Genomic DNA, 16,648 nt, shown 5'->3' with positions numbered 1-16,648 from the left:
GGAACATCTAGAGAAATTTCTGAAACGCCCGTTCGCTGCTGTCGTTACTATGTGGTGGGGAATCTTTCGGAGGTTAGGCCTCGAAATCCCCGGCCTTGCCTGCTTTTGGCGAACGAAAAGGAGGTCGAATCGTTCGGACAGAGATGGCGCTCAGTACTCGGTGTCGGAGTACTGATCAGAGCTTGAAGTTTTCGGATGACTGAGTCGGATCGTGGTCGGCATGGCAGGGAGAGTTTTTCCTTCTCCCGTCTGCGTGAGATGTGGGACACTTGAGAAACTTTGAACTTTACTGTGTTCATGGACTTCTTCATCAAGTTATGGTATTGTTACACTGTTTGTAACTATGTTATAATTATGTGGTTTTGTCAGTTTTTTCAGTCTTGGTTTGTCCTGTGTTTTGTGATATCACACCGGAGGAAATAATGTATCATTTATTAATGCATGCATTACTAAATGACAATAAGAGGACTACATGCTTCATAATAATAAATCTTGTTTTGTATGTTTTTTCTTTTTTTATTTTGATTTGCAGTCTTTAGCTCTGCTGGCTTGCCACAGGTGGGACACGTTGTTCCTGTCCTGTGAAAGAAATATCCATTTGGTCCTGCTGCCTTGCAAAATCTTGCATTTTTTAATGTACAATTCCAAATCTAAGATATTTCAAAGGCTACTCTTCAATTATATCTACAGCCCTTAGGATGATATATTACATTCTCAAACTTTGAATTATGCAGTCATCCATAAACAAGGAAACCAATAACTCATATAAATTGTGAATGAGTTAAAATGTTTTTATCATACATTAATACCATGAATTCATTCAAAATATCTCATCAATATTTCTCAATTACAATCTTTCTTGAAAGAGAGACAATTAACTAAAACAATCACAACCTTACTATATATCCAAAGCTGTCTTTATCAAAAAATATGACTCCACAGCCCCCTAATCTACACCTTTATGATATTCTACTTTATTGTTACCTGTATTCCAGTTTTTTTTTCTGGAGCTTTTACACTTTATTCTGTATTACGGTTGTTTTAACTTTAATTCCCTTAATGATTTGATCAGTGTTAATAGCTTGTAAGATAAGCTTTTCACTTAATATTGGTACATATGACCATACTACATAAATAAAATAAATGTTACTTTACACTTTTTACGATGTCACTTTTTCCATCAAATGTTTCTTTGTATTTCTCTCTGGCTTTAACAATATGATGTAACATTTAGGTGCAAAGATACAGAAAAGTAAGCCGAAACTGGAAGCCAAAATTGCAAACACTTCCACGGCCACAGTGAACTTTCCAGGAGAACTGACGTATGCTGGGATGAAAGATATCCAAACAGCGCAGAAAATCAGCATACTAAATGTAATGTATTTCGCCTCGTTGAAATTGTCCGGCAGATTTCGTGCCAGAAAGGCAACAGCAAAGCAAACCAATGACAGGCAGCCAATGTAACCCAGGACGCAGTAAAATGCTACTTCGGACCCCACGTCACACTCCAGGAGGACTACCTCGTTCGAGTAGGCCATGTTTTTGACTGGGAGGGGTGGGGATTTGATGAGCCAGACGGTGCATATTAAACACTGCAGCAGTGTAAGAAGAAACACAGTCAGGCGCTGTTGTAGGGGACCAAACCACTTGGCCACATTATTGCTGGGTAGTTTTGTCTGAAATGCCATCACCACAACTATAGTCTTGCCCAAAACACAGGAGATGCAGAGGACAAAAGTAACGCCAAACATGGTGTGTCGTAACATACAGGACCACGCAGTCGGCTCTCCAATGAATGTGATTGAACAGAGGAAGCAAAGACTCAATGCGAGGAGAAGAAGGAAGCTAAGCTCCGAATTGTTGGCCTTCACGATCGGAGTGTCTTTGTGAAGGATGAAAATGCCACCTATCGTGGCAGTGATGCAGGTTCCGGTCAGCGCCAGTGTGGTCAGAACAATTCCCGTCACCTCAGTAAATGAGAGAAAGTCAAGATGCTTCTCTATGCATTGGTCTTGCCCATCGTTGGGCCAGGAATCGCTGGGGCACCTCATGCACTCAATCGAATCTTGAAGGAGAAAAGGGAAAATTGATTTAATAAGTGGAATGGAGACACCTGCGAACCCGTGAACAATAAGGATACTACCTCTTCATACCTGTGGCGTTACTGATCGTCCCCTGTGCGCACGGAATGCAATCAAAGCAACAAATAGGCTGTCCATTGCGAGCTGCTTTTCTTGTCCCGGGGGAACAGCTGTCCGAACAAACTGCCTGGGGGATCTCATGGCAAAGAACGATAATGTGTTAATGTCTACTTATTCAAAGAAATATCACTAGTGGGGAAGCAGCAACGACAGATCGTTGAGTTAAGATGAGTGTGAAAAGATTTAAAATATTTTGGACGGTTATCTCCTTCACAGAGAGATTGTTGGTATGTGGATCAAGCTTCCAAAGGATCTGGTTGTAAACCGGGGAATAACAACGTTTAACAGGTACTTGGATATATATTTGGAGGGGAATAAATCTTATGTGTTATATGCCGGCGAAAATGACAAGGTTAGATTGCCTGGTACATCGGTAGGAAGAATTGAGCTGAAGGGCATATTTCTGTGTTGTATGGTTCCAAGAAGTTCTGATTTTCTCTACCTGGCTGATATTACGTACACGTTGATATCTAGAGAAATAAATGACGCACTTGTCGAGAAAATTTCCGCTAGTCATTCGGAGAAAGTATAAACTCATGTCATTCTTCTCAGTAATAGATTTTCCCAGGGAGGAATTTTTATGACTGGAATTTTCCCACAATTTTTAGTGTGTTATACATGCGGCTAACAACACCTATGACTGAACTTCAGACATTCGTGATGTTACAACACTCTAGTTGCTAATGGCCATTTAATTGTGCGAATGTATAATCGGGTGATAATATTCAGTCTATGCCTGGCTGCCGATTGTAATTCAATTCTGCCGTAAGTCCGAATGGCCGCACAATTCCCCGATAGAATAACGACATCCTCATAGTCTTGCACTGAATAACATAATGAAAAAACACGGACGTCTAATTTCAAAGGACAACATACAAAAGTGGAGACAGCGCGTGTGTGTGTGTGTGTGTGTGTGTGTGGGTGTGTGTGTCTGTTACGGTGGGGTTGAATTTAAATCCGTACTGGAATCTCGTTCTTATGCAGTGTATTCAGCCGTTCGTAATCCGGGGATGCGAGACGTCTTGATGTTTAATTACATCATCAAACTGAACCGTGTTTCTACGTTACTTAAAAAAAGTTGGTACTTCAGTTTCAAAATTATTTTGTTAAAACTGCAAATATGTTTTCGCATATTACCTCTCTGCGACTACCAGTCCACACTATCGATCCCTCATTTATTATGACTTGTTCAGCCGAAGGTGCGGATCCGTCATAATGTCCAATAATCAAAACCGTGGCATTCCCCTTGTCATTCACCTGCCGGTTCACAATATCGTACGTCGTCGCCGAGTCCCCGTTTTCGTCGAAATTTACTCTTTCTCCGACCTTAGTTGTGAAATTTAGTATTTGCATGTAGTGCAAAACCTACTGGAGGACGACACAGACGGTAGAACATGGCATCGGTTACCAAAGATTTTGCAAATACAGAGAATTTTAATTGGTAAACACAATATCTTGCGGATGCTGAAAATCCAGAGCAACACACAACCAGCACTGGAGGATCTCAGCAGGCCAGGCAACACCCATGGACGTGTACAAACATTTGGTGTTTCATGCCGAGTGCTTTCATCAGGATTGGAAAGAAAAGGGGAAGATGCCAGAATGAGAAAGTGGGTGTGTATGGGGAAGGGATTGGGGTGGGGAAGTTGATCAAGATTTTGGCAGATGAAGCCAGCTGGAAGGAGGAAGTGGGGATGAACCATAGAACCATAGAAACTACAGCACAGAAACAGGCCCTTTGGCCCTTCTTGGTTGTGCTGAACCATTTTCTGCCTAGTCCCACTGACCTGCACACGGACCATATCCCTCCATACACCTCCCATCCATGTATCTGTCCAATTTATTCTTGAATGTTAAAAAAGAACCCGCATTTACCACCTCGTCTGGCAGCTCATTCCATACTCCCACCACTCTCTGTGTGAAGAAGCCCCCCCTAATGTTCCCTTTAAACTTTCCCCCCCTCACCCTTAACCCATGTCCTCTGTTTTTTTTTCTCCCCTTGCCTCAGTGGAAAAAGCCTGCTTGCATTCACTCTATCTATACCCATCATAATTTTATATACCTCTATCAAATCTCCCCTCATTCTTCTACGCTCCAGGGAATAAAGTGCTAACCTATTCAACCTTTCTCTGTAACTGAGTTTCTCAAGTCCCGGCAACATCCTTGTAAACCTTCTCTGCACTCTTTCAACCTTATTTATATCCTTCCTGTAATTTGGTGACCAAAACTGAACACAATACTCCAGATTCGGCCTCACCAATGCCTTATACAACCTCATCATAACATTCTAGCTCTTATACTCAATACTACGATTAATAAAGGCCAATGTACCAAAAGCTCTCCTAACGACCCTATCTACCTGTGACGACACTTTTAGGAAATTTTGTATCTGTATTCCCAGATCCCTCTGTTCCACTGCACTCCTCAGTGCCTTACCATTAACTCTGTATGTTCTACCTTGGTTTGTCCTTCCAACGTGCAATACCTCACACTTGTCTGTATTAAACTCCATCTGCCATTTTTCAGCCCATTTTTCCAGTTGGTCCAAGTCCCTCTGCAGGCTCTGAAAACATTCCTCACTGTCTACTACACCTCCAATCTTTGTATCATCAGCAAACTTGCTGATCCAATTTACCACATTATCATCCAGATCATTGGTATAGATGACGAATAGTGGTGATCCCTGTGGCACACCACTAGTCACAGGCCTCCACTCAGAGAAGTAATTTTCTACCACCACTCTCTGGCTTCTTCCATCGAGCCAATGTCCAATCCAATTTACCACCTCTCCATGTATACCTAGCGACTGAATTTTCCTAACTAACCTCCCATGCGGGACTTTGTCAAAGGCCTTACTGAAGTCCATGTAGACAATATCCACTGCCTTCCCTTCATCCACTTTCCTGGTAATCTTCTCGAAAAACTCCAACAGATTGGTCAAACATGACCTAGCACGCACAAAGCCACGTTGACTCTCCCTAATAAGCCCCTGTCTATCTAAATGCTTGTAGATTCTGTCTCTTAGTACTCCCTCCAATAACATAGAAAATAGGTGCAGGAGTAGGCTATTCGGCCCTTCGAGCCTGCACCGCCATTTATTATGATCATGGCTGATCATCCAACTCAGAACCCCGCCCCAGCCATTCCTCCATACCCCCTGACCCCCGTAGCCACAAGGGCCATATCTAACTCCCTCTTAAATATAGCCAATGAACTGGCCTCAACTGTTTCCTGTGGCAGAGAATTCCACAGATTCACCACTCTCTGTGCGAAGAAGTTTTTCCTAATCTCGGTCCTAAAAGGCTTCCCCTCTATCCTCAAACTGTGGTCCCTCGTTCTGGACTTCCCCAACATAGGGAACAATCTTCCTGCATCTAGCCTGTCGAATCCCTTTAGGATCTTATACGTTTCAATCAGATCCCCCCCCTCAATCTTCTAAATTCCAACGAGTACAAGCCCAGTTCATCCAGTCTTCCTTCATATGAAAGTCCTGCCATCCCAGGAATCAATCTGGTGAACCTTCTTTGTGCTCCCTCTATGGCAAGGATGTCTACTACTTACCTACTACTGACGTTAAACTCACCGGCCTATAATTTCCCGGATTACTTTTCGATCCTTTTTTAAACAACGGAACAACATGAGCCACTCTCCAATCCTCCGGCACTTCAACCGTAGACAGCGACATTTTAAATATTTCTGCCAGGGCCCCCGCAGAAGCTAGGGGAATTTTAACAGGACTGTGCTCGAACTACTTGGTCAATTTTACGTACCTGCCACGGCTGAAAATTTGAAATTTTTGCACAAGACTGGTTGACAAATGGACCTTCGCCACTTTTACAGGAGAACATATTGTGCAGTGCATGGGCTATGGCATAAGTAGCTTCATAAACTTTGTTCGTCACCCTCAGCTGAGATGTGTCCGTGTAGGTGTTAGACACAGTCTTTAAACTCTCCGTTCCTCTACATTGACGAGGCTGAGCGATGGCTGTTGTAACACTTGTGTTTTTATGTATTCTTTTTAGGCTACAGCTGAAGGTCTTTTCCCAAAATTCTTCCACTAAAGGATTACCGGGATAGGCAGACGGATGGAGACCCGTTAAGAATCCTTTAAACCCCGGGATATTTACATTACGAATGGCGACCCCGATGGCCCCAGTGACAAATCTTTTGGTCTCCTCTGGACGCAGAAGCGAAGTGGTGATCCAAGCCTCACTTCCCAACCACTGAATGTCAGTAATATTTTGTCGAACAATTTCCCTCAATAAAATGGTCATATCGCCGTGAGCGAGAAAAGCAACCACGACTTTTTTGGACGCTGTTCGAATAACGCGGATAACACGAAGTAACCTTTCTCTCGAATACGTCCTGTGGAAGGACTCGGAGAAGGCAATGCAAACCCCAAGCTGCTGAACCGTCTCCGTGAAGGCCTGCATCCCAGAGTTTCCGTAATCGTTGTCGCTCTTCACCGTTCCAATCCAAGTCCATCCAAACCGCTTGACAAGCTGGGCCAACGCTTTGGCCTGGAAGTAATCGCTTGGGATCGTTCGAAAGAAGGAGGGGAATTCCCGCCGGTTGCTCAGACAAGTACACGTCGAGAAATAGCTAACCTGGTCAGAAACCACAATGGAAACAGAAAAAGGAAACAGTAAAATCAGATCGATGGCGGGAGGCAAAGACCAATATCTACAGACACGGTGGTACAATTGGTGTATTCCTTACAGGTATAGATTCACAGAGTATTACAGCACGGATACAGTCTTCTGACCCAACTATATCTCCGCTAACCTGGCCCCATTAGCCTGCTTTAGCTCAAATATCTCTAAACCTTTTAAATTTATGAACATGTCGAAATGTCTGTGCTAAATGCTGTAATTACTGTACATCACGCTCAGCCACTTCCTCTGGCAGCTTGTTCCAGATACCCGTGCCCTCGGTCTGAAGAGGCTTCCCCTCAGGATCCCTTTAAAACATCTCCAACTCATCTTCAACTGTTTCCCCCGGTTCCCTATTCTCCCACCCTGTGGAAAATCACCCTGTTCATACAGAGAATGGAGGAATGGTCCAAGTTCAGGCAAGCAGAGGAGACCATCCGAAGAAAACTTTCGGATCCATGACCAATCACTACTGCTGTTTGAACACTGTCAACATTTTCTATTTTAATTTCAGATTTCCACAGAGTGGTCAGGATGGATGGAGTTTTGAGGTTTTTTTTTCTGCAAGGGAGCTACGAATGAAATTAAGCATAATATAGATTTGCAAAAGAGGGCTCTGCAGCTAAGTGAAACATTTCGTCTTTCATGTTTATGCAATACGTACCTCCGTATCACGGCGACTTTAAGTATGCCATGTCCAGTTGAAATACAATCCCTGCTGTAAATGGAGGCACAGTGTGTCAAGCTCTCATCGGCAGAAATTATATCACGCCGGATTCTAATAGTGATACGGGATGATGGATAAAAATTGGCCTGCAACCCAATCGCTTTTTCCTATGTAACAGGTCATGGTGCACAAAGAACATACGTTTTTCCTTCTTGTAAAAAAAAAACTCCGAGTAATTTGCTGTAAGTTTGTTTTTCTTGAGAATGCGTGCATTTGACGCGTGCCTGCTGTCCGTTAGTAAGGTTTTCATTGAACCTGTTAATATATATACTTGTGCATGTATGTACTTTGGACGCTCAAACAAGAGACTTAGATGCTCGAAGGTTTCTGATAAAGTTTTATTTTAAGTTACTGCTGTCCAACTAATTTATCAATACGTAGGGCGTTTACCATATCTAGCCCCCAAACATTGATAAGCCAAATATGGCAGTGATCTGGCATACGGGTTAATGCAGATACAAGAGACAGCACACGCTGGAATCTCGAGAAAGAAGCAAGATGCTGGGGGAAGACAAATGACTATTCAGCATCCATGGAGGTAAGTGGACGGTGAACGTTTTGGACTCGACAGCCTACATCTGAACCGACAATGACTGGTCGCTCTTTCGAAACTGTCGTTTGGCCTGTTCAGCGAACACGAACAGTCTCCACCCGAAACGCTGACTGTTCATTTCTTTCACGGAAGCCTGATCCGCTGAGTTTCACCAGCCGTTCGTTTGTCAGACTAGTTATTGATGCTGCTGTCTCGCACCACTGTTCGACCCCGAACTCTTTTGCTGTTAGTTTGGAGTTTGCACGTTCTCTCCGTGGTTTCACTGCTGTCTCCTCCGTGCCAGTGAATTATACATATTCGTGAAGTGCATCAAAGTGTCGTAAATGGACAGGTGAGAGAACCAAAAGATTACAGGAATTGTGGAAGATGAGGCGCTGAGAGTGGAGATTGCATGATTGGTCGAATACGGTCAAGCAGAACATAGTATGCAGAATGGCCTGTTGCAGTGTGGGATTAAGTATCATATGGTGAACAAACAATGGCTCAACAAAAAGCTAATGATCACCTCAACAGTAAATAAACAAAGGAAAGCACAAAAATCTATTTTACCAGGAAGAAATAAGAGCACCAGATTTTGTATCTTGATTCGCTATTTTACGGCCGTAGATCAACTATGACGACTGTAGAAGAGAATAATACGAATCCAGCAGTTATAGACTGGTCTTACCATGGGAACTTTGAAAGGACTTATTGACGCTGCAACCGCCAAGGACTGCGAAGATCCTGCATCCGCCACGATGGCAGGGACCAGCGAGCGCGAAGGACAGGATCGCTGCGGGAATGTTGGGTCCTGTCCGTTGATCATTTCGAAAGCAGCTTTCACTGAAAAGTGAGGCTGATTGCACGAATCATAAATCTTGTAACCCAGTGTAATGTTGGGAAGCAGAACGGGACTCCGGTTTATCTCTTCAATCGCAAATATCATCGCCTGTGTGAAACGGAATTGGCGGAGTACAAAACTGTAGGACAGAGATACACGGCAAATAAAGAATTGGTAAATTGGTTTATGATTATCATATGTACAATGAAAACATTTCCTTTGCATGCTATCCATATAGATCATTTCATTACAACAATAGTTCCACATGGCACATGGGAGTGCAGAATAAGGCTTCAGTGTCGCAGGCAAAGTTCAGTGAAGATAGGCAATATAACGCGGTACCTATAAGGTCAAGAGCCCACTTTATCATACTGAAGGACCGTTCAATAGTCTTAAAACAGCGGTATAGATAGGTGTCCTATACCTGATGTTAAATATTTTCAGACCTTTGTATCTTCATCCTGATGGTGGATGGGGTGAGAGGAGAAGGGAATACGATCGGGGTGTGTCGGGTGTCATTAGTGGCAGATTAGAACTAGTGCACACAGATTGTTTATCTGGGGTGTCCTTTCATTTCAAACAAACACAATCGTCTAGTGTATAATTTAGGCAGCTTCTTGAAGTAAAAGTTTGGTGAACACCCGATAACAGCACCAAACAGCCTACCGTGCAATTCCATGCGTAGAGAGCCATTGAAATTGGAAGTTTGATCACCTGGCTGTACTTCTACTCCCTGGGTATAGACAGAGATTGAAGACTACAGGACCAGTAGTGAGGACGAAGAAGGTTTGGACAAGGGAAGCACAGGAGCGCCTACAGGACTGCTTTGAATCGGTGGACTGGACTGTATTCAGGGATTCATCTTCGAATCTGGATGAGTATGCTGCAGTTGTTACCGACTTCATTTAAACCTGTGTGGATGAGTATGTGCCTACAGAGACTTACGCAAACAAAAGCCGTGGATGAACCAGGAGGTACATCGTCTACTGCAGGCTAGATCTGCGGCATTCAAGTCTGGCGATGCAGACCTGTACCAGAAAACCAGGTATGATCTGCGGAGGGCTATTTCAAGGGCGAAGAGACAATTTCGAACGAGGCTGGAGATGACATCTGATGCACGACAACTCTGGCAGGGTTTGCAAGGCATTACTTCCTACAAAGTGAAACCCAATAGCATGAAGGGCAGCAATGCTTCACTACCAGATGAAGTCAACGCCTTCTACGACCACTTTGAAGGGTGAATACAACGACAGCTGTAAATGTCCCTGCTGCACCTGATTTCCCTGTGATCTCTGTCTCAGGGGCCGATGTTAGGCTCTTTTTAAAGACCATTAACCCTCGCAAGGCGGATGGTCCAGATGGAGTACCTGGTAAGGGTCTGAAAACCTGTGCCAAGTAACTGGTGGGAGTATTCAAGGTCATTTTCAATCTCTCATTGCTACAGACGGAAGTTCCCACTCGCTTCAAAAAGGCAACAATTGTATCCGTGCCTAAGAAGAATAATGTGAGCAACACTCACAACACGCTGGAGGAACTTAGCAGGTCGGGCAGCGTCCGTGGAAAAGATCGGTCGACGTTTCGGGCTGGAACCCTTTGTCCGGACCCGAAACGTCGACCGATCTTTTCCATGGATGCTGCCCAACCTGCTGAGTTCCTCCAGCGTGTTGTGAGTCTTGCTTTGACCCCAGCATCTGCAGATTATTTTGTGTTTAAGAATAATGCGAGCTGCCTCAATGACTATCGCCCGGTAGCACTCTCATCTACAGTGATGAACTGCTTTGAGAGGTTGGTCGTGATTAGACTGAACGCCTGCCTCAGCGAGGGCCTGCATCCGTTGAAAATTACCTACCGCCACAACAACTTTAGACCATATGAACAAACAAACACTTATGTCAGGATGCTGTTCTTCGACTATCGCTCAGCATTTAATACCGTCATTCCTACAATCCTGGTTGAGAAGTTGCAGACGCTGGGCCTCTGTATCTCCCTCGGCATTGAATCCTCGACTTCCAAACCCGAAGACCACAATATGTGCGGATTGGTGATAACATCTCTTCCTCGCTGACGATCAACACTGGTGCACCTCAGGGGTCTGTGCCTAGCCCACTGCTCTACTCTCTATCTACCCATGACTGTGTGGCGAGGCATTGCTCAAATAACATCTGTAAATTTGCTGACGATACAACCATTGTTGGTAGAACCCCAGGTGGTGACGAGAGGGCATACATGAGTGAGATATGCCACCTAGTGGAGAGGTGCCGTAGTAACAACCTGACAGTCAACGACAGTAAGAAGAAAGAGCTGATTGTGGACTCTCGGAAGGGTGAGTCAAAGGAACACATAGCGGGATGCTCATAGGCGATCAGAAGTGGAGAGAGGGAGCAGTTTCAAGTTACCTTGGTGTCAAGATCTGAGGACCTAACCTGGTCCCATCATATTGATGCAGTTATAAAGAAGGCAAGACAACGATTTCATTGAGTCCGGAGAGATTTGTCATGTCAACAAATACACTCAAAAACTTCTATAGTTGTACCGTGGAGAGCATTCTGACAGGCTGCATCACTGTCTGGTATGGGGTGGAGGGGGGTGGGTGGTGGCAACTGCACAGGACCGGAAAAAGCTGCAGAGAGCTGTTGTACATTTAGTCAGCTCCATCTTGGGTACTAGCCTACAAAGTAGCCAGGACATCTTCAAGGAGCGGTGTCAATTATTAAGGACGCCAGCACCCAGGACATGTGCCTTTAACACAGTTACCACCAGGAAGGAGATACAGAACCCTGAAGGCACACACTCAGCGATTCAGGAACTGCTTCTTCACCTCTGCCATTTCAATCTATTCAATATACCAATACTGTATTAATTATACTGTATAAGATTTATTTATTATTATAATTATATATTTTTTCTTCTCTATTAGGTATTGCATTGAACTGCTGCTGCTAAGTTAACACATTTCACATCACTTACCAGTGATAATAAACTTGATTCCGATTCTGATTCAAAAACGCAGTCATGATTTGTTGAAATAGAAAGAGTTAACACTTCATGTCCAAGTCCCTCACCAGGGGAAAAAAACACAAAAATAACTTCTTTTTCTAATTTAACAGTTCTCAACATCTTCTGTTTTTAATCATATTCCTATCTTTTTTGATCGATGTGCTTTGTTTCAGAAGATAAAGACACTTTGATTCACTTCGCCAAACTGTCCAAAAAAGAACTTTGGTATGGAGCAAAAGATGAACCGCTGGAGCATCTGTAGTGGGAAATGACAGGTGGCTGTTCCCGTTGTAGTCACGGTGTTTCTGTGAGGCAGTTATTAAACAAAAAAACAGCTGGATCGAAAATGTGTTTACGTATCTAAATTTATGCAAGGATATGCAAACAATAACATCAATTTGATTATATTTTCTGGAATTTTATCAGTCCTTTCTGGCGTTAGGACAGCTGTCACGGGTGCTTCAACACAGTGTTTCGTTTCCAAGTCTCTAAAACAGCAAATATTGCAAATTCTAGTTAAAAACCTTTGACATTTAGTGGTGGTAACCTCAAACTCTTTATAAGGACGCCGATATCAAAACAGAGACTAACTCTTTGAACACCTAGCCCGAAAAGTGGATTGTTTATTTCCCCTCACTTATGTTGCCAGACCGACTGTATTCCTCAAATGTTTCGTGTGTTTTCTTCAGAATCATTTTTTGCTATATTTAATTGAGAATGTAAGTCACTAAACAGAAATGTAATTTCGTGCTTTCGTAAAACGTCTCAAATCTCTTAGAGGACGTTGTTTATGTTTAGGCTTCAATACTAATTACGGGTAATTTGCACTCACATCAGTCATAAAGAAGGATTTTGAACGCCTGGTCATGTCATTTCTCAGACACTATCATGGTCCGGATCGGAGTCTCTTTAAATTTACCTTGTTTATGTTACGATCCGGACCGCAAATTCCCTGTTTTCCCGTGTCCCTCGACTTTGGTGATTAGAGGCAATTAACGCTCGGCTGAACCAGTAGTTTATAGTCTCCGGCTTTTAGCCGTTTGGCGCGGGATCGTCTGCAAATTCACGGCGTGTTAATGTTATCTGGCTGGAGCAAGCCTAGTCTCTGCCGAAGCGAGTGCTGGTAATTCGCCCTTCCTCATCGGAGCAACCCTGTCCAGTTACCTCGCCCAATGTGAGCCTGCAAAGTTTCCTCATCAAGGTGGGTCCGTCAGTTAACCCGCCGGAGGGAATTAAGAACCGCTCTCTAGTGTTCTCAGGTCGAGTCGTGAGCTCGCCACTACCCGGAGGCTCCAAGTCAAGTCCTGGCTCCGGCGGCATTCAAGTTCCACGTCAAGTCCCGTCTCTGGCGGCATTCAAGCACCAAGTTAAGTCCTTGGCCCGGTGGCATTCAAGCACCAAGTCAAGTCCTTTCCTGGCGGCTTCCCAGTTCTGAGTCAAGTCCTGGCCCTGGTGGTCTGTGTTTCCTGTCCTACCCCCTTGTCTGAATCCCTTCTCTGCCTCTCTCGCCTCTAGAGCTAGATAGGTACTGTCTGGTGTTCATTCGTGTTGATCTTGTCTTGTCTTGTCCCTGCCTCCGTTGGGGTAAGTCTGGCCGTCTTGCTGTTGCCCCGTGGGGAGTCATGTCCTGTCCTCACCTCCGTGGGGTAGGTCAGGCCATCTTGCTGTTGCCCCACGGGGGGTCATGTACGTCGTGTCTTGTCCTCGTCTCCGTGGGGTAAGTCAGGCTGTTTGCCATTGCCCTGCAGAGGGTCATGTGTCCCGGCCCTATGTCCTGTACTCAAGGAAGGGTCCTGACTCTGTGTTCTATGTATGTGTCCATGGTTCCATGTACCTGCTCTCCTGAGACCGAGGCTCTGTGTTCCCATGTTCCTCCTCTCCCTAGCCCATGTCATGTCCATGCCTGGTTCTGGGGTCTGAGCCCGAGGCAAGACCCAGGTACAGGGTCCTTGCCCAGTCTCGGGCTCGGAGTCCATACCCTAGCCTCTTCATGTCTCTCTAGTTCTGGGAGCCGATTCCGTGTCCTAGCCCAGAACCATGGTTCCAGCCTAGTCCTAGTCCTTGTCCAGTTCGCTGTTTCCTGCTCCTGCCTTGCTCTCCTGGTATCGAACAATAAACTAAATCTAAGTAATCTCACAAGATGTGCCTTGCATTTGGGTCCACCCTTGCTCCCAATGCCCCACCAGTGTGACAGACACATAACTTAATATTTTCTATGTCTGCTGCAGCTCGCTTACAGAGCTAACAGATTCTGTAGGTAATGCAGTTAACATCGGTCTTAACTGCATACTACAGCACCTGGACTCCCCTGCCAATATTCTTTGTTGATTTTAATTCAGCCGTCAATAACATCGTCCCTTAGCCTCTTCTCGAAAAACCCTCCAAACTTCCCGTACTAGCTACCATCTACAGGTGGATCACCATCTTCCTGTCTGACAGGAGACACCATGGGAGATTAAGCAAACAAATCTCCACATCCCACTCTCTGCACTGGTGTGTCACAGCAGTGTGTTGAATTCTCTTTCTCTCCTAATTTGTCTACATAACAATTAGTGTCTTGAGTGATCCATCCGATTACTGAAACAGTCTGCGGATGACAGCGCCGTTCTTGGACATTAGCAGACCTGCCAAATCCAAATACCACCAAGAAATATACAAGCTAATGTTCTGGTTCAACTTGAAGCTGAATGCCATCAAAACCGCGGAGCTCGACTGCAGAAGAATTATTTCTCCTCTGCACCTGCTCATCATCCAACAACTGTGCAGTCACCACCGTCTGTACATTCAGGTTCTTGTACATTACTATTTCGCTGATCTCAGATGTGGTCCTTCATTAACAAAAGGCTCGGCAGAACATTTACGTCTCGCGGCAGTCGGTAAAATTCCATCTTCCTCAGAACATTCTGGTGCGGTTATACTCTGGCACCACAGAGAGCACCCTCCCATCAGCCCATTACTGTCTAGTTTAGTGCAGCATCCTCACACAGTATATGATAACTACAGCGAACTGTCAGTTCACCAGAAACGGTCACTGGCTGCAGTCTATCATCAGTACAGGTCGTGTATGTTCCAGGACAAAGAAACAGGCAGGAAGACTCATTACGGACACTACTCACCTTGCACTCTGCCTTTTCCAAAAGCTTCCTTCTATAAAGCACTACAGGTCTATTGAAATAACAAAAAAAAAAAAGCTTTACGCCAGCTTAAACATTTCTTTCCACAGGATCAACTATTCTCGTTATCCCTCCGATCCCTCTATCTAATGCCCTGACGCTGAACTGTAAACACCTGACACAAGTGTGCAGAATACGGTTTACTTTATAAACATAGGCTGGTGTTTATGTATTTGTACACATTTTATTCCATGCCCATACTTTAAACTTTAATTTTATTTTATATAATTCCTTTTTCTTTATAATTGTTTAATGTTGTTTCCTTTTTTTTGCTGCGTGTTGCTAACCACCTCACCAAACAATTCCTAGTACAGTACATCCAAATTCCCAATGCAACAAACACAACTATATACGCTGGTGGGATCGAATGTATAGCCTAGTAAGGGTGTTGACTTGAATCTATGAAATAGGATTCATGGTCATGCTCATGCTGATATCTGGCCGATTATTCTCGAGATGGCGGGCACCAGGAATAAAAACGGAATGTGAATTTAATTCTATCGCAACCATATTTACAACTCTCCTATCTCCACCTAGTAAACCGACTAACAAAACCTTTTTCTGCCTCTGTCCCTCTGACTATACCCCTTGCCCATCCTCTGCCCCCCCCCCTTGTCTTTCTCCCCGGACCTCCTGTCCCATAATCCTCTCATATCCCCTTTGCTAATCACCTGTCCAGCTCTTGATTCCATCCCTTCCCCTCCTGTCTTCTCCTATATTTTGGATCTCCCCCTCCCCCTCCAACTTTCAAATCTCTTACTAACTCTTCCTTCAGTTAGTCCTGACGAAGGGTCTCGGCCTGAAACGTCGACTGTACCTCTTCCTAGAGACGCTGCCTGGCCTGCTGCGTTCACCAGCAACTTTGATGTGTGTTGCTTGAATTTCCAGCATCTGCAGAATTCCTGTTGTTGTTTAACAAAACCAGAAAGCGCTGAAAACTTTCAGCGGGTCAATCAAATCTGTGGACAGGGCCAATGTCCTTCATCAGACCGTGAAAGGAGAAAACATCAAACTAGTTTTAAGTTACAGAGAAAGTGATAAACCCATCAATCGGCTCAATAAACTGACCTTTCACATTTTACCGCTCTTGGTTTGGTTTGAAATGAAAGTTCCGATTTTTCTGTACGGGAGTGCAGATCAAAAATTCCGCCGATGTCGATGTCTCCTTGCTTCGATAAACTGAACAAATCAAACATTTCCCTACGTTTACATATCAGGCTGCCAGATGACACTGTAACATGCAACAAGAACCCACAAATCACTATACAACACATATCTGCTTTGGTTCTGACTCTTGCCGTCAAAGGACGACGCAGTTTTATATTGGAGCTCATGCTTGGGCGAACAATGTTGCTTTCCCCGATCGAAGGTCAGGAGGGAATAAGTTGGTTTCCTTGTCTAATTAAAAAAAAATAGACAAAGAAACGGAATTAGCCGTGTCATGCTCTGCGAAGCTCACAGATAGCTAAACACGAATACGGCCGAGTTGATACTTACATAAAGAAAAATAACCGAATCTGTTATA

General features: G+C 44.3%; 1 protein-coding gene across 1 annotated transcript; it reads right to left on the bottom strand.

Moving 5' to 3' along the window:
* Window positions 1–1,151: 1,151 nt before the first annotated feature.
* On the bottom strand, window positions 1,152–16,289 carry LOC140195849 (extracellular calcium-sensing receptor-like). Its single transcript, XM_072254488.1, is given in 6 exon segments — window positions 1,152–2,065; window positions 2,154–2,277; window positions 3,339–3,566; window positions 5,972–6,808; window positions 8,801–9,092; window positions 16,192–16,289. Coding segments are annotated over 5 exon segments (2,361 nt in total). The 5' UTR covers window positions 9,059–9,092; window positions 16,192–16,289.
* Between the last annotated feature and the right edge of the window lie 359 nt (window positions 16,290–16,648).

This window comes from Mobula birostris, chromosome 4 (assembly GCF_030028105.1).
Source record: "Mobula birostris isolate sMobBir1 chromosome 4, sMobBir1.hap1, whole genome shotgun sequence".
NCBI classification, from domain to species: Eukaryota; Metazoa; Chordata; class Chondrichthyes; order Myliobatiformes; family Myliobatidae; genus Mobula; species Mobula birostris.
The sequence above is the reverse complement of the archived record's forward strand: the minus strand, read 5'-3'. Positions and strand labels throughout refer to the sequence as shown.